At 36.6% G+C, this 21130-nt stretch overlaps 1 protein-coding gene across 2 annotated transcripts in view; it reads left to right on the plus strand.

Moving 5' to 3' along the window:
• TBC1D22A (TBC1 domain family member 22A) overlaps positions 1 to 21130 on the plus strand; it is a 164384-nt gene that overhangs the window by 46822 nt on the left and 96432 nt on the right. For both annotated transcript variants that reach the window (XM_051805182.1, XM_051805183.1), the window contains exon 9: positions 12001 to 12110. In XM_051805182.1, the coding sequence (XP_051661142.1) occupies positions 12001 to 12110 (110 nt within the window). The remainder of the gene's footprint in view (positions 1 to 12000; positions 12111 to 21130) is intronic.

Genomic DNA, 21130 nt, shown 5'->3' on the forward strand with positions numbered 1-21130 from the left:
TTTTAACAACCTGGTCTAGTGGAAGGTGTCCCTGCCCAAGGCACAGGGATTGGAACTAGCTGATCTTTAAGGTCCCTTCCAACCCAGACCATTCTGTAAGTCTTTACTGTTCTTGAGATGGAGATCCACGATCTTGCTTGTGTTCTAATTCAAGTAGCTCAGGTAGTTTAGAGCTCAAGTATGGATTTTATTCTCAACTAGTATCTAACTGTACTCTATATTAAATATTATTTTACATTTTCATAAGAAAAAATAAGCTCAAAAGTTTTGTCATGAGTAATCTGAATAAATAAGTCAGTTGTAGCCTTTCTATTGTTTTGAAATGTTTGATGCTTTCAGCTAACTCTGATTTGTCCATTTAATCACAGTATTTTTGTATTATTCAAGTTTGTTTGGTTTTTTTCTCTAAACCATACCAAAAAGTACTTGAGGAAAAAGAAGTTTTGTTCCCCATGTATATAAAAAAAAAAATCTGTTAATGAAAGTCCTGTTTTAGTGCAGGGTGATGTGGATTTTAATTATCTACTTTTAAAGTTTGTTTTGCATCTCTGTGTGTGTGTGTTTCTAAATTTTTAAATGTATCTGTCTAAGGAAGATGTGTTTTTTCAAGATGTTTAATGCACACTCTCAGAATTTAAACAATAAATTAATTTTATAATAGTGTAAAAAACAATGAATTTCTGAAGTTTGAAATATTTTTTGTGGTTTATATTGTCTTATTTTTGAAGGCAATTAAGAAATAATAGGCTTGTACTGTGAGGAAGTCATGAAAGGTTAGTGCAAAGTATTTTATTTGAAACTACAGACTGGAAATGTTGGGTCATGGGAATAAATGGAAAACAATATCTTCAATAAGTAGGAGCAGTAAAATTATATTGAAGAGAAATCAAAAGATTTCTTCAGTATAAAAATGAAAGAATTGTGAAGGAGAAAGTTAATTACAATTAATGTAGCTATGGGAGAGATATGTATTCCAAAGAGAGCAGCTTATTTTAGTTTTGGCTTCTGCATTCGTATCCCTCTCCCCGTGGTCTCCATATAGTTGTAATTAATGATCATCATTCTATGGTGAAGTGGCACAGAGGTGGTTATACTTTCAGATATAAATCTTCTCAAGCATGCTTTCCAGCAGACTGGGAAATTAATTTAATGGCTTTTATGCCATTAAAGGTGGCTTTTGACAGCCAAATATCACAACTTTGTGTGTTTATTATGAAGTAACTCACAGGAAGAAAAGCTAAAAGAGAGAGACTTGCTTAAGCAATGACAACATGCTGTACAAATGCCAGGAACATTAACATTCAAATCCTGTTGCATAGATCAGTAGCATCTGATGATCTAAGAAGAGATTTTCAGATTAGGTAGGCAATTGTAGGCAAATTTTTTATGTCTTCTTTTCAATGAGATATTCGGTTAGTTAGTAATGCTTTATAAGTTTCAAACCAATACAAATAGATTTGTGAGAAATTTGTTTGCTGAAACTTTAAGAATTGACTTTGCTTGTAGTTTAAATGCAAGCCTTTTTAAATCAGTAATAATAAAGTCATTGGGGTTTTCATCGACATGGGGATATTTTGCTTGTCTTTTATTTGAGAAATTTGATACTTTTGATTTTAGACTGTGGAAAACAAGTTCATAAAGCAGAAGTGAAAAATTAGGTACTTAAGCACAATAATCAAAATAGGAAAAAGAAAGGTTTTTTGCAAAACAGTTTTTCTTCTGTAGGTTTTCATTGCATTATTTCAAAGTAGCAGAAAGGATGTAATGTTTTTATAGCACATTCATTTTGACAAAACCCAATACATTAAAACAAATTGACTTATGAATTGTGTTCTCATCAAAGATATTTGTGAACTGATTTACAAGTTCCATCTTTAGTAAATTATGAGATAAAATTTTACTGTAGTGCAGTATGGCTGTATTTTAAAGGCAACTACCTTTCTTAAAGTAACATTCTGGAAGAAAATTGAAGAGACTATTCTATTACTTTAGAATAGATAGAGCAGGGGTTTTTTTCCTAGAGGTTTGATTATTTCTTTATCTTAACAATAAATACCTATACAGAATGAAGAAATAGGTTTGAACTTCATGAATAAAGCAAACCTTGCGGCTTTTTTGCCTCAGAAGCATATGTTATAGTTTCATTAGGAAATTTTAAATCACAGCAGATTAAGCTAGTTAAGGAATGCACTTAACAATTAAGCAACATAAGAAGTAGTGTTGCCTGCAGAGTGCATTCTCCTCCAATATGCTTCTTCAAATTCAGTATTTGCAGTTTGTGCTAAAATGTGGAAATAATGGATGGTACTTAAATTCTGTTGTAAATAAGGCAAGAAGTCTGTAAAATGGATTTCTTTCTTGTTAGCTGTGAATGATGTGGGAGATTACAAAATAAGGAAGCATATAATTTTGAATAAGAAATTTGACTGATATTACAAAGCGTGGATTTGCAGCAAACTGCCACTGTCATAGACTTGTGCGTATATCACTGAAGAACAGTTATTTCCTCTGCTGCCCATTTTAACTTGAGAACTTACTAGTTGTGCCATTAAATTACATTAATAGATTAAAGTAAATATTGCTTCATGAGTGAGTGAATTTATATAGAGTTATGATCATATGTAAGTGGATGCTGAGCTTACTTGACAGTGGCAAATTTTTCAGTCTTCTGTCACAAAAAAAATTAAATTTCTGAATTTTTAGAACCTTTTATATTTACATAGAAGTTCCTGGATAATTTGTATAATTTTATATTTGTCTAAGTTAGAGTTGAATCTTTGGCCTTTCTGTTATCCAGGTATTGCATTAAACATATTGCTGTTTATGGGATTGCTCAAATGAATCTCTTTGCCAGCCTTCTAAGTAATTATGTGCAAGACAAATTCTTTTTTTGCTTTTCCTTTTTTTCTCTAATTTCAGGTAAGAAATATTAATTTTCAATACATTTAAAAGTCACCCTTGCATATGCAGATACATAGACTGGTTTTTTATCTTTTAAATACATTGTAACTTTTAGTGCATTTGGGTTTTTTCCCTCCCCAATAAATAGTTATTTTTTAAATTTACAGATTTAAATTGAAATTAATTTATAGATTCTTTTTGAAGGCGTTTCCAGTGCTAGAGTGATGGTCCCTAAATAGCCCTCTAATCAAACCTGTCCCTTAGCACAGGGAAGGCCTGTGTTCCTGAGGTTTACTTTAAACTTGTTTGACCACTCTTTGGTTTGCTTTTATCCCATACTTGGATGTTTTGTGTTGGTGTGTTTGTGTGTATGTGCATACATAGACTTGATGCTTTAAAAAATTAAATGATAAGCTCAAACTAGATAATTAAAATGCAATGTGGGAGACATGTTCAACCTTTAATCTTTCATTTCCGGTTCTGTAAGCACCTTTTGGATTTCTCAGGAAATTCTCTTAGCAGGCATTCTAAGAAAATAGTCATCAGGATCTTGTGCTTATCATGCATTCTGGTTGCTAATTATGAGTCCTGTAATTTGGTATCACATGCACCACTTCTCCCTGGCAAGCAGTTTTGGTTGACAGCAGCTAACCTATTGAGGTGAATACTCTGAGAAGAATTTGTGCTGGGCATTGTGGTCTAGATTATTGCTCAGATACATTTTTAAGAAGAGCTGCCATCTTATAAACTTTGAAGGCTCCTGTTTCACAATAATGTCATGTCCAAGGATGTGGCTCATACTCCTTATTGCAGTGGTAAACTGCCAGGTTTACTTGCCACATTTCTCACCCCTGTAAGAGGTTGCCAGTCTTGTATTTGGCATTATGCAAGTCCTATGGGTCAAAGACCTATTGGTGCCACCAGGTTTACTTAATTCTCCTTTGTACCCTGCTATAGTTGTAGAAATTTTGAAGTCATAAAGATATTTTTCATCTTCCTCATGTCTGACTTGTGGAGCAGTAATCTCAGTCTGCAGCCTATGAGGAACTGATCTCTTTTGTTTAATTTGCATCATGAGCTGAGAATTTACATTTTTCAAATAAATTTATTATCCTTAAAAACAGACCTGTTTCTGTATAGATATTTGCAATGGGTTATGCATACAAATTAAGGGGCAAAGTCTGGATTATTTAGTGTGGAGGAAAAAAAGATATTTGCTGTTAAAATCTAGTCAAGAAAAAGCCTGAGTAGAAAAATCTTACTGGCAATCATGTAGGCCCACTAAAGGAAGTCTCTGAATGATTTACTGATTACTTTCACACAGCATCTGGAATTAGAGAAAAAGTATATGAAATATTTACTGTTTTGTAATAGAGCAAATTGAGAGTACTTGCAGGGTCATACGTTAATTCTGATGAACATAGAAATTCAGTCCGAGTTATCAAGTTTATGGTGGTTTTGGACATGATGGTTTACCTTGCTCTCCAGGTCAGAGGAGGTTGCCATGTGCAGTAAAATTACTTAGAGAATTAATAAAGTATAATCATTCTTATATTGATATATAAAGAGATTCGTCTTGCTTCCTATTGCATCTTAAGGAGATTGTAGCGGATCAACTGAAAGCAAATGTAAGATTATTAACAGTGTTAAAACAGACAAGTCATCAATACATCGTGAATGTGAGAACATGACTGGTTATAGGGGAATATTTGAAATGCACTAAGGTCATATTTACCTAAGCCTGGACAGATGAGATGATTAAGTTATTTTTAATTTTTTTTTTTTTTAATTATACCTTTGTGACTGTAGTACCACAGAGAAAGGGAAGGTTTTACTTTGGTGATTAATCCTTAACAGCTCAGAAGCTATTTCTATCAGATTAATATGTAATTAGGACCTTTTCAATGAGAGATATTGATGTGGTTTTGTACGTATTTAATTAGGTAACTGTTACCGAAAGAATTTACATTTAAATGCTCTATTATGTCATGATCTCCTCAGAAAAACATTGCCTTAGTTAAGCAGTGACTGAATAGCTGTTTCATAAAGCTTTTTGAAAACTGAGTTTGAAGTGGAATATGTAAGATCTTCTAGTTGTGGAAATATTACTGTGCACCTCTACATGCAACCATATATGTGTGTTTTTGTAGTTTGTATGCTTGGGTGACAACTTTTAGATTTGGTCTATCTAAAGATACAACATCTGAGGTAGATCACAGCAGAGTAAACTTTATACAGACAATTGCCTGTGCATGTGTGGTCAGAATGGTTTTCTTGCACCACTGCAAGAGCTATATAATTTGGACTTGAAGTATACGGTAATACTTTTTATACATTAGATGAGAAATAAATTTACACAAATTATTGCTAAAAAAAAATAATTTAAAATGTTCAGATAATTAACTGATCTAATGTTTCTTTGTATTGTTTTATATATATTAGGTGTATGTAAAGAACAGTCATAATTTATTGGTGATCTTACAGTCTCTTTTGGGCTTCAGCACTGGGGTCTTTCTTGTACCACCATCCATTTTGTTCCCTACCTCCTACTCCAGTGGATTCATATTCATCTGAGTTTTGCTGATTCTGAGTGTTGAGAAACCATTTCAAGATAAAAAGCTGAAATTAAAACATTAATAACACAATTAAATGTCTGTTTCATTAAAAATGGGTTTCCTTTGAGAGAATGTATGCTTTATTTAATAGAGATATCTTTTGTATGAGCTTGCTTAGTGTAATAGAGTACTAAAACTATCAAGTTACATTTTTCGTTTTTTCCCGCTTTATAAAGACTGAGTTTTGGTGTTGGCAACAGAGTTAAGAGAAGTTCTAAATGCAGGTTACCTTTTTGTTGGTTGCATTTGAATGCAGTTGGACAGATTGCTATTTGGATGCATTGAGAGGGCTACTAGTTATTGTAGCAATATCATTAACCCATTCTAGTAATGTCATACATTTTCAGTATTTTATTTCAGGGCATGATTTCTTCATAAATAAAATTCTCTCTGAAATAAAATTTTTTCAGTTCTTTAATGCAAAAATTTGCATTGTGTAATTCCATCTGTCTGTGATGGCAGATGTTTTTATGCATAATCTGTACTGAAAAGGTCTAAGTCCAGCATTCTTTAGAAGAAATCAATTACATATAAAAGGCAGAGTTCAAATATGAACTTAATTTTGATATTTTGAACACCTTCCACCAAAATCATCAGTTAAGCTTAATCTTGTTTTAAAATCTATTTTTAATGGAGGCAAGTTATTTAGTATGTATATTTTCTACTGTCATTGGAAAACTAAATCTGTAAGTAGCTGTAAGTAATATTTTTTTTTTAATTTTTTTTTCATTTTATCCTTATATGTCTGCCTTTGGAAATGGATCCAGTTAAAGCTGTTTAGAAAAAGTTACTCTTTTTTCACTGTGGGAAGTTTCAGAAGCATACCCTGGGAATGAGTAAAGAACAGCTAATACCATGCTTACAGCAATACACATATTCAGATCAGCATGTCATAGACTCCATCCTACAACAGTTTTCCTCCAGGCAACTATTTTGCTGTCTTTTACAGTTACATAGATAACATGATAAAGATCTCCACAGGAAACTGAAGAAAATGAGAAATGTTTCTGTAAGACTGTAATTGGTACAGTGATCTTTTTTCCCCCAGATATTGATACATGCACCCACTGGCCTTCTATTTGTGTCCATATTCTTTTATTAATTTTATACTAATGTCTATTCAGATATTACTGTCTATTCAGATTTCACTCATTGAAAATAAATGTAAAGTTATTTAAAACCAGAAATTGCAGTTATGTTGTCAAGCACAAATAATATCTCGTGTACTTTTGGGATGGTTATTTTTGTTTCTTCTGTTGTTTTTCCTGAAATCCCTTCTACTCTTTCTTTTCTAAACTTTTCTAGTGTGTTTATTTCTTCATCTGAACAAGGAAAAAAAAAAAAGAAAAAAAAGAAAGAGAGCAACATGGAGCTTGATTGCTTTTCCCCCTTAAAACCGCATGGAAAAGAAGCATTTTGCACTATGTGCCTACTGAAATAAATGAGTAAATGTTAAATATGTAAATTATAATTTTACATAGCATTCTGCCAGTTAAATGTTCTTTAATTGGAGCTTATCATTAAAATGGATGGCCTTTTCAATTTCAGCTGTAGTGTGGAAAAGGGTCACTTGGATATTTAATGTCAGCTTTGAACTTCCTCAGTGAAGTGTAGCAAATTAAGGTGAATTGGTGCAGCAGAAACCATTGCACATCACTGAGGACTTGCATGTTTGTGACTTTGCTTTTGTGATGCTGTACCATCTTTATTAGGATAGTGCCTGGATGCTTCCACAGTGTAGGTCTTTGTTCAGCATACACCACATTTAAATCAAAAAGTACCAGTTAATATAACATATCCAAAAATATACTACTTAGCTGATTTAATGAACATATATTTTAATATAGCTTGAAGTAATTAGACTTTTTCTTTGGAAGATTTGGTTACTGAGTTTTAAGCTGAAGTTTGACACGGTTGTTTTACATACGGTAAATGCTACTAGGGTATAATTAAAGTACAATCGAGTTGTCTTACACATTTAATTAGATTTCTTTTAATTTCAAAACTTTTTTATCTGACTTTAGAAGAGATGACTTAGTGATGCATTGGAAGCACAATGGGATTGAAAATTAGGCTAGAAGTAGCTTATATATTTAAAGAACATATAAAAATATTGAATATTTATTTTGCATTTAAGAGGCTTATGAAAATGCTAGAGATCAGTCCATTTAAGCCACAGAAGAGCATAATGTTGTTCTCAGATGTCTCTTCAGAAGGAAGAGACAGAACAAGATGCCTGGATGAGTACTTCCAAAAAGTGCTATTTTTATTTCTGTAATGGCTGAGCTTGTGGTTCTATGACATTATAATTGGGGACTATGGATTCTTTTAGTGAAAGAACTGGATATTTTAAATGCTTTCTGTAACTGTTGCTTTATAAAGTCATCCAAACTAGAGCAGAGAGAACTCAATAATGGTTGCCTTTCCATCTCTTAATTTTTTGTTGTTGTTCCCAGTGGAATAATAAGAATTTTACTTAGAGCAGTGAATATATGTCAGACCTGTACTCTTTTCAGAAGGGCCTGTCCTGACATTCTCTTTGTGCTTGGGGAACATACCTGTGATGGACAGTAATTGGAACCATTGAAAGATATTGTATTGTATTGTATTGAAAGTTATATTGTAGGTTCTGGGGAAAAAAAAATTGATCATTCGAATTTGATGATCCACCTATACTAGAACAGTCAGAATCTAGTTTTTCCAGAATATTATTGCTGGAGTGTCTTTGCTGTCCAGGTTGCTTCATTCAGCCTAACTTTGCAAACTGCTGTGGTTTTCTGACTGCTTGTTGCAGGTAGTTCAGTCGCAGAATGGAAAATCTTTTGATGGGTGTTTTATTTCACTAATTTTATACTCCCACATTTTAGAGGTCTGCATTCTGAGACAATCCTCTTAAGACCAAATTATAGCTAATACTGAGAAACAAGATTTTTTTTTTTTGGATGTAGTTAATCTGATTTATTTTAGGTTACTAGTTTAGAACAAGTCAGGTAATACTCCAACACTACTTGTTCTTCTGTCATTATCATCATCATTGATCGACTCTGGCCTCCAGTCGGGAGGCCTGGAGACACACCATCTATAACGCTGCTGCGTCCTTTGAGAACGCACGCAGGATCACTCTCGAGGAGAAAAGACAATGCAGAAAGAATCGTGTCTTGTCGATATCACCTAAGGAGTCTTTCTGCTGTGCCTTTTGCAACCGGACTCGTCTATCTCACACTGGCCTTTTTAGCTACCAGCGTGCTTGTAGCAAATGTGGGTAGAGCCCTTCCCAAATCTTCGTTCGCGAAGACTAACCACGAACTAAACTTGTTCTTTTGTGTTGGCTGTGAGGGGAGGTGAAGATGCCCCACCTTCAAAGGTTATGTGTATCTTCAGCTTTTTTATTGGTTTAAATCCTGCTGTGAGAATATAGTGTGAAATTGTAGATTTTGTAAGAGGACAAAAAAGGAGGTAAGATAAGAAAGATGAGAAAGAGAAGATAAAAAGTCTTATTTTATTATCTTTTCACACCCACCTGTAGAAGATTTATTGTGTTGTGCTACGGTTTATAGCTTCCTTTTTGTTCAGAAATATGATAGCAGTATCATGAAAAGAAAAGATGCTCCAAGGCAGGAAATTTGCAAAGGAACACATTATCTAAATAGTTGTGATCTCATTCTTTCAGCAAATGTTTAGTGGAGGAGGGCCTGAAGACTGCTTCATTCAAAGGGAAGTTCAGTATACGTTTGTGTTTTATGTAAATATGAGGAACTCTGATTCATTTATTGTTTTTTCTATGGACATAGTGAAGCAGAGATGGAATGGATTACTTCTTTTTTTTCCGTTTAAAATATTAAAATGAAAATTAAAAGTATTCATGAGGTTTTTTTTTTTCACTGGGGCACTGGTTTATGAATATCTAATAAACTGTATAACTGTAAGACTTTTTTTGTGAGTTAACATGTATAAGATGTACCAAAGAATTTGTTTCTACTGTAGAGGATACATCATTAATTTTCTTTTCTTTCTGGAAAAGTTTTTCTTTTCTAAATTCACGTGAATCTTCATCCTTAATTTTAATTTATGAACTGTTAAAAAAGGCTTCTGTTCTGAAAATTGTGGGGTTTTCTTGTTTAAAATTCTCAAGGTACATCAGGTTGGAGATAGATAGATAGATAAAGACTTGATATTTTTTACAGGTTCATATGAAACTTATCATCTTAAATCAACCTATTTTTGTCCATGTTAAGTCTACTAATTTTCTGTCTTTCTCTAGCTCTTGTAATTTTTCTGTTAGGGAACTTAGTAAAGGTACATGTTGATGTTTCTTTGTTACTTTTTCTGGACTTTCAGGGACCTTTCTTTTGTATTTTTTTTAGCTGAAAAACTGGCATTTCAATTTGGATTAATATTGCCAAATATGCATCACCTTATCTACTTGTCCAGTCTATTTCTTCATTGATAGATGTTTCAGTTCTTCTACTGATGCGACCTGTTTGCCTTCCTTTAATCCTTTCTTGTTATCTCCATTGTATTCAAGCATCTTTACCGTGAAAATACTTTTATGTTGTGCTGGGCTCTTCTCTTAATATGTTTTTTTGTGCAGGGATTAGGTTTACTGAGTGAAATGAAGCCAAGTTTGTTCTAGAAACTGTCTTTAATGAGAAGAGTCTAATAGAGTAAATGATGGGACCTGAGCAGAAAGGGGAGTGTCATCTCCACTTACTTCCTATGTTACCCCCATTTTCCAAGAAGCATTGATAGAATTTGCTGTCCATTGTGGGGGATCTGCCTCCTTTTTACTGGGAGGAATATTCTGCTAACATTAGGGAAGGATTTTCTTCCACCTCACAAGAGGATTTTCTGTAAAAAAAATTACTGTTGCGGTCTGCTGCTCACTTTTCATTGTTTTGCAAGGCAGTGTTATATCTGAGTTTATTATACAGGGGATTTGAAATATGTTGAATACTCGTTTGTCTGGGTTTGTGAAACTGCACTCCAATGCAAAGGTGGCATTCCTTTAACAACCAGTAAATGACTACTGGTATATTGTTTACAACCCTGCCACCTCTGAGTTCATCCTGTGCTGTTATTTTATGGAGTCTCTGCTGCAATCCCCTGTTTTATTTACCAGATTTCCCTGGTAAGTAAATATCTTAACTAATGCTTTATTAATACAACCTAATCTTCCTGTCCTACAGCCATTAATATTTCACAATCCAACCCCAGTGATCCTTTAGAAGGTGCACACCCACATACAGACAGCAATGCAAACAAGGTGGTAACACCTTGCTGGTGGTGTCTATTACTAGTGGTAAAATCACTGGTATGTTAAAATTATTTTAAAACGTATGTAATGTCAATTGACAAATAAGTGCTTTAAGGTAGGATAATCAAATGTGATAACCTAAGGATGTACTTAGGCATCTGTAATTACATACTGAAAAGTTATAAGATAGGTAATAGAGGAGTTTTAAGATACTATATATTCTTGGTATTCTATGCTACCTTGCAGTTGTATAATGGAGTATATATAATGGTGTATTATGCACTATTTGGGGAGAATTAAACACCTCTCTCTTCTGCACGTCCCTCTCCTTGAGAATAAACCAAGGCTGAGACAAATGCTTCTTTGATACTCATCTTGATACAGTAAGAACCTGTGAGCTGCTGCAAGAACGAAGCTACAGCATTTACTCAGAGCATTCACGGTTCATGTTAACTCTCTTCTGGAGCTGCATGGGAGCTTTGGGAGTTAGGTGGCAACACAGCACACATTCTGTGTTCTTTTCAAAATGGGTTAATTCAGATGCTGTGCTTTAAAAAGACAATGTAGCTTAGGTGGTAAAGTTTTGGTTCATCTTGAAATGTGAATTTCTTTTAACATGCTTGTGTGAAAGACAATTTCCAGGAATCCATACGTCATTGGGTTCTGTGCTTTTCCAGTGTTGAGAATCATGTGTTTTTTGGGGGTGGAGGATGGGAATCTGTTTCCTTTTATGTAATTTCCTTCTAATTCCAAATGCTTGCCTGAAAAACAAATCCTTCTTGAAAAGTTGTAGTCTGCTTTCTGAATAAATTTCAGTGGTTTTCTAAACTGGCAACATATTTCCACTTTCTGTGCATTGATGCAAACATAGTCATCTTCAGAGATTGTTCATATATAGCTTGAGGGCTCTCAAAGTGCTTCTGGTCTTCTTTCAGGTGTGAAATGTTTAGAATAAAGTAATTTATTATATATTAATTCTGGTTAACCAGGCATGATTTGAGATTTTCACAGTCTGCAAGAAATTAAGTATTCATTAACATTTAAAACCATTAGATGACACAGTTGAGCAATAAATGATTCATTTAGTCCCTGTTAAAGTAAATGTGCATTGAAGTTTCTGACTAGAAGATAAGTGGTGGCTGTCTTTGTTTTCAATTATTTTCCTCATCCTTGCTTTATTTATTCTGTGCACTTCATTGACTTGTCTTTCTCTCTCTTTTGCTGAAACAGAAGAAGAAGAAGTGGAAAATTTTGATGTTTCCATTCTGGCTGAAGAAGTGCTGCAGAACATAGAAGCTGACAGTTACTGGTGCATGAGCAAGTTACTTGATGGCATTCAGGTAAATTGGTTTTTCCTGTCTGTAAGTAGTGGAGTTAACCAATTAATGTCATGGCTTTGAACAACTTTAAGGTTGTTGAGAAAGAGTACATCTATGAAAAACAAGGGAGAAGTTGATTTTCCCATTGGAGAAATGTACTGCTAGTTTGGCATAGAAAGGAAAGAAAGGAAAAGGAAAAAAATAATCATGAAACTTCTTTTCATCAAAATGTCTGCATGTTTCATTGTGGTATGATATTCTAGAGCATAGTTGAAATCTCCAGTTCTAAAGGCATGTTTTGTACCTCAGTTACCAAGCATGAAGAATGTTTGCTCAAGATCTCACTGAGGTGATGAAAAGCTGGCCTACTTATTAATTTTTAAGTCATTAATATAGCAGTCTATAGGTGATTGCTGTCTTAATAGTTCCTGAAATTATCTTCATATTTTTAAAATATCAATTTACAACTTTATACTTACGCTGTGTCACTGTTTGATTTTTTTCTATGTGGAGAAGCTATAAATGCAGGCACAATTTTCTGTTAAATGCAGCAACTTACAGTCTGATAATGGTGGATTTGTGTGTACATGTTTGCATTCGTGGGCATATAAGTTTATGAAGAAGTACCTACAACATTCTTTCCTGTGACTAATAGTTTAATATGAATGTTTCATTGATTAAGGCATATTGGCTAAGGCACATTGTGAATTGAAACTTATAACAGAGTTCATGTTTGACAAAATTGCTGTGAAATTGAGTCAACAACGGAAGTCTTTCACTTTTTTGAAGGTATATTAAGTGTATTTCTCCTGGTTAAAAGTCAAATAGCTTAATGTTTTGTGTAGTGCTGTTGAAATGCATAGTCATTTTCTCATGTCGACTCCTGTAAAAAATGCTCTTTTCCTTATTTCAATGTCTCAGAACTACTAAATTTTAAAATACTTGATCACATTAAAAATATGTGAAAAGTTACAAAGAAAAAAAAAGTGAGAAATTGGAAACTACTGGAAAGGAAGAAAACCAGGTAAAGAAATGAAAGCCCTCCAACTGTTTTACCTGTTTCTGGAACATTGTCCGTCACTGGCCTGCTGCTCAATTTTTTTCCTAGGAATGGAGGTTTAGAGATTAGGTCATTTGTCCTTAAAATTCTGTTTTCATACAAAACCATCAAATACTGATAAGCAAAATATGGAAACTAATTGTAATGGAATTAAACTGCATCAATGAAAATTTAAGCTGTTACATAAATGGAATGGTACTGGATGTATTCAAGGATGCACTCATCTGTCAAAAGCAGGCTTGAAGGATTATGCTAGTGGTGTGACTAATGGTGTTACAGTTAATTCAGTGCAACTGCAGAGTGCTGCTGAAATGGAAGGGTTTCTTGTTTTTCTTCTCTCCTTCTCTTGTTTTGTTTCTTTTCTTTTCTGTGATGATACCACTTTACTTGCCAGGTAGAACAGTCATGTAGTTGCAGGTTGAGATAGCTGGGAAAACTAACCCTGCAGAGAAGGACTTGGGGATATTGGTGGACAAGAAATTGGACATGACCAGCAGTGTGCACTTGCAGCCCAGTCAGCCAAATGTACCCTGGGCTGCATTAGACTGGCCAGTAGGTCAAGGGAGCTGATTCTCCCCTTCTGTTCTGCTCTTGTGAGACCTGACCTACTCTGGATGCAGAGTGCTGCATCCATTTCAGGGATCCCCAGGACAACACAAATGTGAACCTGTTGAAATGGGTCCAGAGGAGGACCATAAAGATGATCAGAGGGCTGGAGCACCTCTCCTATGAGAAAGGCTGAGGAAGTTGGGGTTGTTTAGTCTGGAGAAGAGAAGGCTCTGGGAAGACGTTATTATAACCTTTCAGTACTTAAAGGGGGCTTTTAAGAAAGCTGGAGAGAGACTTTTTGCCAGGGCTTGTAGTGTTAGGATAAGGGGTGACATTTCAAACTGAAAGAGAGTAGATTTAGACTGGACATAAAGAGTAAATTTTTTACGATGAGGGAACCCAAAGGAGTTGTGGATATCTCCTTTCTGGAAGGGTGTTCAAGGTCAGGTCTGATGTGGCTTTAAGCAACCTGATTCAGCTGAAACTATCCCTGTCCATGGCAAGAGGTTTGGACTAGATGAACTTTAAAGATTCCAGGTGGATTCATTGTATGATGCTATGGCTCTAGCTGACTTGCATTCTGGATGCACAGTCATTTTTCTCTGAAAATATGGTGTAAGAGACTCATGTGCGACTAGTGATAGTGTGGTCTGAGATGTCTGAATAAACTGTACAGGGATTTTAGAGTAGAGAAATATGTGACATGGTAATAACAGCAATCAAAGAATCTCTGCAGAATGTTTCCATCTTTTTTATTCTTCAATATAAGCTTCCATTTGATGTTGCCCTACCAGTAGTGGATAAGTTTAAAGAGTGTGTTTTGATATCAGTTAGGGTCATCTTGTGAAATTTTTGACTAATATGAACTACATACATTTTTTTGCGTGTTTGTCTTTTCAGTGTATAAGAGTGTAATGGAAGAATGATTGTATTTGTATCCCTTTATTATTCTTAACAGAAAACTCATTTATCTTTCCAGCCCATCTCGACTGTCTTGTTTTCTTGATTCCAGAATTGTCAAAGGTGTTATTAAGAGATATGTATTTCTTGCTCAAGTTTTGCTACACATGGTATCTCTTATTTCTCCATTCCTCACTCATCTCACTTCCCTCCCTTATGTATCTGATGTGACTCTGTGTATATTTATTATAAGAACACATCTTTGAACCACAGAGACCTATGGAATAAAGGATAAGAGAATTGAGAATCAGGACAGTCACTTCCTGACGTATACAGTTCTTAGCCGAGAGAAGAAATAAAAAACTTGATCAAATCATATGTAGCTTTAGCAGATTTACTTGTGCTAGTTTTTTGTGATCAGGGAGTTTCTATGTCTTTGGCTCCAGTTAAAGAGTTTTGCAGAACTTTTCCATGACTCAATGTTTGATATTGCATGATAGTTTAAACTATTTTGTGTTTTCAGATTACTTTACACCTTCTTTCTGTGTTGGTTGTCTCTAGTTATAGGTTCCTAAGTGACTGCACTTGTGTCTCATCATGTTGCCCGTAAACAAAGACACAAACCAACAGAGTGCCGGTTTATGGGTGCTTTATTCGGGGCCCCGGGAACCTGCGGGCTAACGCCCCAAGTCAGGATTCCGACGACCCTCGTTCTCAGTTCAACTTTTATACACAAACAAGTTTACATGTATTCTCACGGCTAAAACAATTACAGTTTCTATAGCAACCCAGGTGCAGTAGTTTATAACAATTAACAATCATCTACTTTAATCATAAATCTGCTTAAGTTGTCCTACCCCCCTAGAAACTGTTTAACAGACCCTTACCACATCTAAGGTACAAATCGTTACGTACATGCTTGACTAAATCTTTTGATTATTGTTTCTACTTCTTCAGTACATTCTATTCCCACGAACAAGGCTGCTGCTTAACTCACTACTGTAATGTGTTGCTTTCTAGGCCTTACCCTTTTACTTAAGCCTTAGCCATTCTACTACTAAATTTAAACTGCTTTGCAACAGTCCCCCCTTTTGAGCATTCTTCAGGCTTTGCTTGCAAGGATGCTCAAATACAGCAATCTTCAGGTTGCAGTTCTTGATGGATAGGAGGTGATCCATTTTGCGGTGAGATTACTTCTTTTCTTGTTATAGCTTTCATGATTCGTCTCGTATGTTGACCTTCTTTTACAATCATTCCTAAAAGACACTTGTAAACAGTTATGGCTATGACAACAATTATTACAATCAATATTCCGTACTGGATAACAGAAGATATCCATCCTGACACATGGAGACCTAGGGAGCTGAATAATTGTCCTATCCAATTGTGTTCCGCTTCTTTCTGCAGTTTATGAACATTCTCATCAATTTGTTCTAATTGATTAATATCTTTCTCTACTTCTTGAGTGACATTTGGGATGTGTACACAACAATGCTCATCCTTTGCATGCAGGTAACCGCAAACTCCATGTTCTTTGAGTAATATCAGGTCTAATGCCATGCGGTTTTGTATGGTCATTCTAGAGGTGGCTTGTAATTGTAAATTTAGATCTTTAAATCCTTTCTTAGTGACTGCTGCTAACCTTTCGGTCTGGCTCATCAGTTTGAACAATATTTCTCTATTTCGATATGTTGAAATTGGGGCAAACAAAGATTCTAGTGCCCATCCGAATTTAACTCCTGCTGATGGCTCATGCCAATCTGTTAGTTCCAGGTCATTAATGTCATTACTAACTTCTCTTTTCTCCCGTGATCGCATCTCTGCTGGTGTTAACTTCTCTTTTCTCCAGAGTGGACAAAGAGTAGGTATCCCTAGTGTGACAGGTACAACCGGACCGTCTAGTGGCATGTGGGTGGTCCATTGACCATGTCCCATGACCCATACTAGGTTTCTGTCCTCCAATTATGATTCCCTCTATTTCCTGTAGAATAAGTTTGATTCTTTTTCCCCTTCCAGTGAATGCACCACTGTACCTTTCCAATATAACTATATGTCTCTAGCAGGCTGGGTCCCCAAATTGTTTGCCATTCTTCCATGGTTGTAGAACTGGTAATATTTTGACAGACCTCTTCTTGTTTTTCTCGTTTTACTGAAGCCGGAACTTTAGAGCATGGGTGTGTTGAATTTGTAACTAAACAGTATCCTTTTAATTCATTAATTGTTTCACTTGTTACCCATGTCCCAATTACTACCCATCGGAAATATCCCGGCATCTGTTCACATTGCTTCTTCATCATTTTGTCACTTAATAAACATACATCTACCGTTTCGCTCCATGTGATGGTTACAAATTTGCAATTCCTTGTAATATTCTTAAACATTTTGGGTATTTCTGGCACTGGAATTATTCCCCATGGAATTGGGTCTCCTGCTGCATGAGGCATAGGGAGACATGCAGTAATTTTAGTAACGTTTTGTACTTTCCCAAAATCTCGAATTAGGCCCACAATTAAATTTTCCTGTTCTATTTCTCTATTCGGAATCTGCAGATCTCTCACATGTCGAGTTTTCCTGGGGGGTATAACTTGTACCTTAGTCATTATTTCCCGAGTTGTGTTTATCATGTGTATTTCTACATACCCATAATCAAAACTCCTTTGAATCCAAACTACACACATGTATGTCCCTTCTACGGTTTTAGACACCTCAGGTACCTGCAGGACGGTATAACCCTTTTGTTGTGTCGCATCCCAAACTGTTGTCACTCCTTCTGTTATGATTCGATCTTGATCCCTCCGTTTCCACTTGACGTGGACATCTCTTAATTCAGCTCCCTGGTCATCTGAAAACAGACAAGTTAAGTTTACATCAGTGTGTTCTGGTACAAACAAATAAGGATCTGGGGTTTCAATTCTCACGGTGGTCTCTGCTAAACTTATCAACCCCAGGAATACCACAATCTTCAATTGTTGGCTCGAAATACCATCTTCGTAGGTGAGAGAGGTTCTACCGACCATGAGACTGGAACCTTCTTGACTCGGGTGTAATGGATCCAATTGTCGATTCCCTCGACTTTCACCGCCGTATAAGTGGTCATTATCACCTGGCGAGGACCGTCCCATGTTCCCTTTAATGGTTCCACTGACCAGTTTTTCACATAGACTTGGTCTCCTGGAGAAATGTCATGAACCGGATTCTCCAGGGGCAGAGGCCGATTCCACTGCAGCGCTCCTCTGAGGGCTGTGAGGGTCTTATTCAAAGATAACACATAGTTAAATACTGCCTGATCACCCACTACATGAGGATCCCCTTGGTAAGTAGCCGCATGATAGGGCTTGCCATACAATATTTCGTATGGACTTACTCCTATTCTTTCCCTTGGTTTAATCCTAACTCTCAGCAGAGCGAGGGGTACTGCTTGGGGCCACTGGATTTTGGCTTCCTGACAGATCTTCTTCAATTGACCTTTTAATGTCTGATTCATTCTTTCTAATTGTCCACTAGACTGCGGTCTCCATGGTGTATGGAGATTCCATGTTATCCCTAATACAGCTGACACATCTCGGACTATCCCTGCTGTAAAGTGCGGTCCTCGATCAGAGGACAACCCTAGGGGAACTCCAAATCTTGGGATGATTTCCTTCAGAAGGGTTTTCACTACTTCTTTTGCCTGATTGGTCCTGCATGGAAAAGCTTCTGGCCACCCTGAGAAGGTACAAACATACACTAGCAGATATTTAAAAGTTTGGGCCTTAGGCAACTCAGAAAAATCTACTTGCCAATAGTCTCCTGGTAACTGTCCTACTTGTAGTTTTCCCATTTGTACTTGCTTCCTGACTACTGGATTATTCTTTATACACATAGGACACGTTGCATTCACCCTTTTAGCTAGTGTTAACATCTGGTTTGAGAAAATTTCGTTTTTCAAGAATTTCACTAGTGCTTCTGCACCCCAGTGGCACTTGTTGTGTTCCATTTCAAGCACTGCTTTCATTATTCTGACTGATAAAATTACCTGTCTCATAGGAGTGATATACCACCCCCTGATATTTTTCTTCGCTTCCATCATCACAGCTAGTTTCTCATCTTCAGGTGAATAATGTGGTTTCTCTTCCATGAATGCTATTGCTGGATTATTCCGGGTTGGTAAAAGAACCATTTGAGTCCATACCTTTCTCGCAGCCCTCCTGGCTGCTTGGTCAGCGTATCGATTTCCCTGAAACTCTCGTCCTGGATCAGCCTGGTGTCCTCTGACATGCATTATTGCCACTGCTGAGGGCTTATGTATTGCCTCTAGCAATTGTAAAATTTCTTCCCGATGTTTAATCGTTGTCCCCTGAGAAGTAAGAAGTCCTCTCTCCTTCCAGAGTGCTCCGTGAACATGAACTACCCCAAAAGCATATTTGGAGTCAGTCCATATGTTAACTCTCCTTCCTTGGCTTAATATTAAAGCTCTCACCAATGCCCATATTTCGGCTTTTTGTGCAGATGTACCTGGGGTAGTGCAGTCGCTTCTATCACTTGTTGTAAAGTGACTACTGCATACCCAGCATACCTGGTGCCATTTTCCACAAAGCTAGATCCGTCGGTGTACAGCTCCCAGTCAGGATCTGTCAGTGGTTCATCCTTCAAGTCTCTTCTGCTCGCGTAGACTTGTTCAATGGTCTCTACACAGTCATGTTCCAGGGTGCCTTCTTCCTGTGTAGACCTAAGGAATTCTGCTGGGTTGAGATGGTTAGTAATTTTCAGTTCAACATCATCTTGTTCTCTCAACAAAGCCTGGTATTGCAACATGCGGCTGGAGGAGAGCCAATGCCCCCCTTTTTGCTCTAGAACTGCTATGACCATGTGGGGCACGTACACTATCATGTGTTTTCCCAGAGTCAATTTGCGCGCTTCCTGTATTAAAATGACCGTCGCTGCCACAGCTCTGAGACACCCCGGCCATCCCCCACTTACTGCGTCTAGCCGTTTGGAGAAGTACCCAACCGGTCTCTTCCAGGATCCTAGACGCTGAGTGAGGACTCCTAAGGCCATTCGCTGTCTCTCACAAACATAGAGCTGAAATTCCTTGGTTGGGTCCGGTAGTCCCAGGGCAGGTGCTTCCTGGAGGGCTTTCTTCAGTTCCTGGAATGCTTTTTCTTGCTCTGTCCCCCAGGTTAGCTTGGACTCCTTTGCTGCTTCATACAGTGGTCGAGCAGTCAGTCTGAAGTTAGGAATCCACAGCCTGCACCATCCGACCATTCCTAGAAAAGATCTCAGTTCTTGATTATTTCTAGGCACAGGTATAGCACATATTGCTTGAATTCTATTTGTTCCCAGGCGCCGGACTCCTTGGGAAATTTCACATCCCAGATAGATAACTTTCCGTTTTACTAGTTGTGCTTTTTCTTTTGAGACTCGGTAGCCTGCTTGGCCCAGCATGTTTAACAGTTCAATAGTTAACTGACGACAAAGTCCCTGTTCTGTAGCTCCTAAGAAAATGTCATCTACATATTGCAGTATTATATATGAAAAAGGAGATTCTTTTACCTGAGTAGTCTTCCATTCCTCTAGTTCCTTTGCTAACTGATTACCAAATATCGTGGGTGAGCATTTGAATCCTTGTGGTAATCGAGTCCAAGCGAGCTGTCTCTTTCGTCCTGTCTCCGGACTTTCCCATTCAAAGGCAAAGATTTTCCAACTTTCTCATGCCAGTGGTATGCAGAAGAAAGCATCTTTCAAATCAACCACAGTAAACCACTGAAACTTCTCAGACACAGATGTTAGCAAGGTATAAGGATTTGCTACAACCGGGTGAATATCTTTTGTAATAAGATTTACTGCTCTCAAATCTTGTACTAATCTATATTTTCCATTTGGTTTTTTTTATCGGAAATATGGGGGTGTTAAATTCTGATTCACATTCTTGTAATATTCCTAGAGTTAGGAACTGTGAAATCATAGGGGCTATTCCCTTTCTTGCTTCTAAACTAATTGGGTATTGCCTAACTCTGACAGGTTGTGCTCCTTCTTTTAATTCTATTCTAACTGGGGTGGCTGCTTTAGATTTCCCAGGAACCCCGGTCTCCCACACCCAGGGTACAACAGCCTGTTCAATCTCTTGGGGTATTTCTTCCTTTTCCACTTCTTTCACAACAAAAATTTTTGCTAAATTTTCTTCTGGAATTTCTATCTTGACTCTCCCTTTTTCAAATATAATTTTAGCTTGCAAGGCTGAAAGCAAATCCCTTCCTAATAAACATTCAGGACTGTTAGGCATGTACAGAAATTGATGATCTAATTCTCTTCCCTTAAATTTGATATCTAGAGGTCGCAGAAATGTTCTTTCCTCTATCTGTCCTGAAACTCCCACTACTTGTACGGTTGAATCACTTAATGGCCCCATCAATTTATTCATTGCCGAAAAACTAGCTCCAGTATCTATTCTAAATTCCGTCGGCTCCCCCTCTACTTCCAAAACAACCTTTAAGTCTGAATCTAGCCGACTCTGTCTTCCACAACTCCCTAACATAAATGCTTGGGCGACACC

This window comes from Manacus candei, unplaced genomic scaffold, assembly GCF_025592945.1.
Source record: "Manacus candei isolate 608988 ecotype Guabito, Panama unplaced genomic scaffold, ASM2559294v1 h1tg000063l, whole genome shotgun sequence".
In the NCBI taxonomy this organism is placed as follows: domain Eukaryota; kingdom Metazoa; phylum Chordata; class Aves; order Passeriformes; family Pipridae; genus Manacus; species Manacus candei.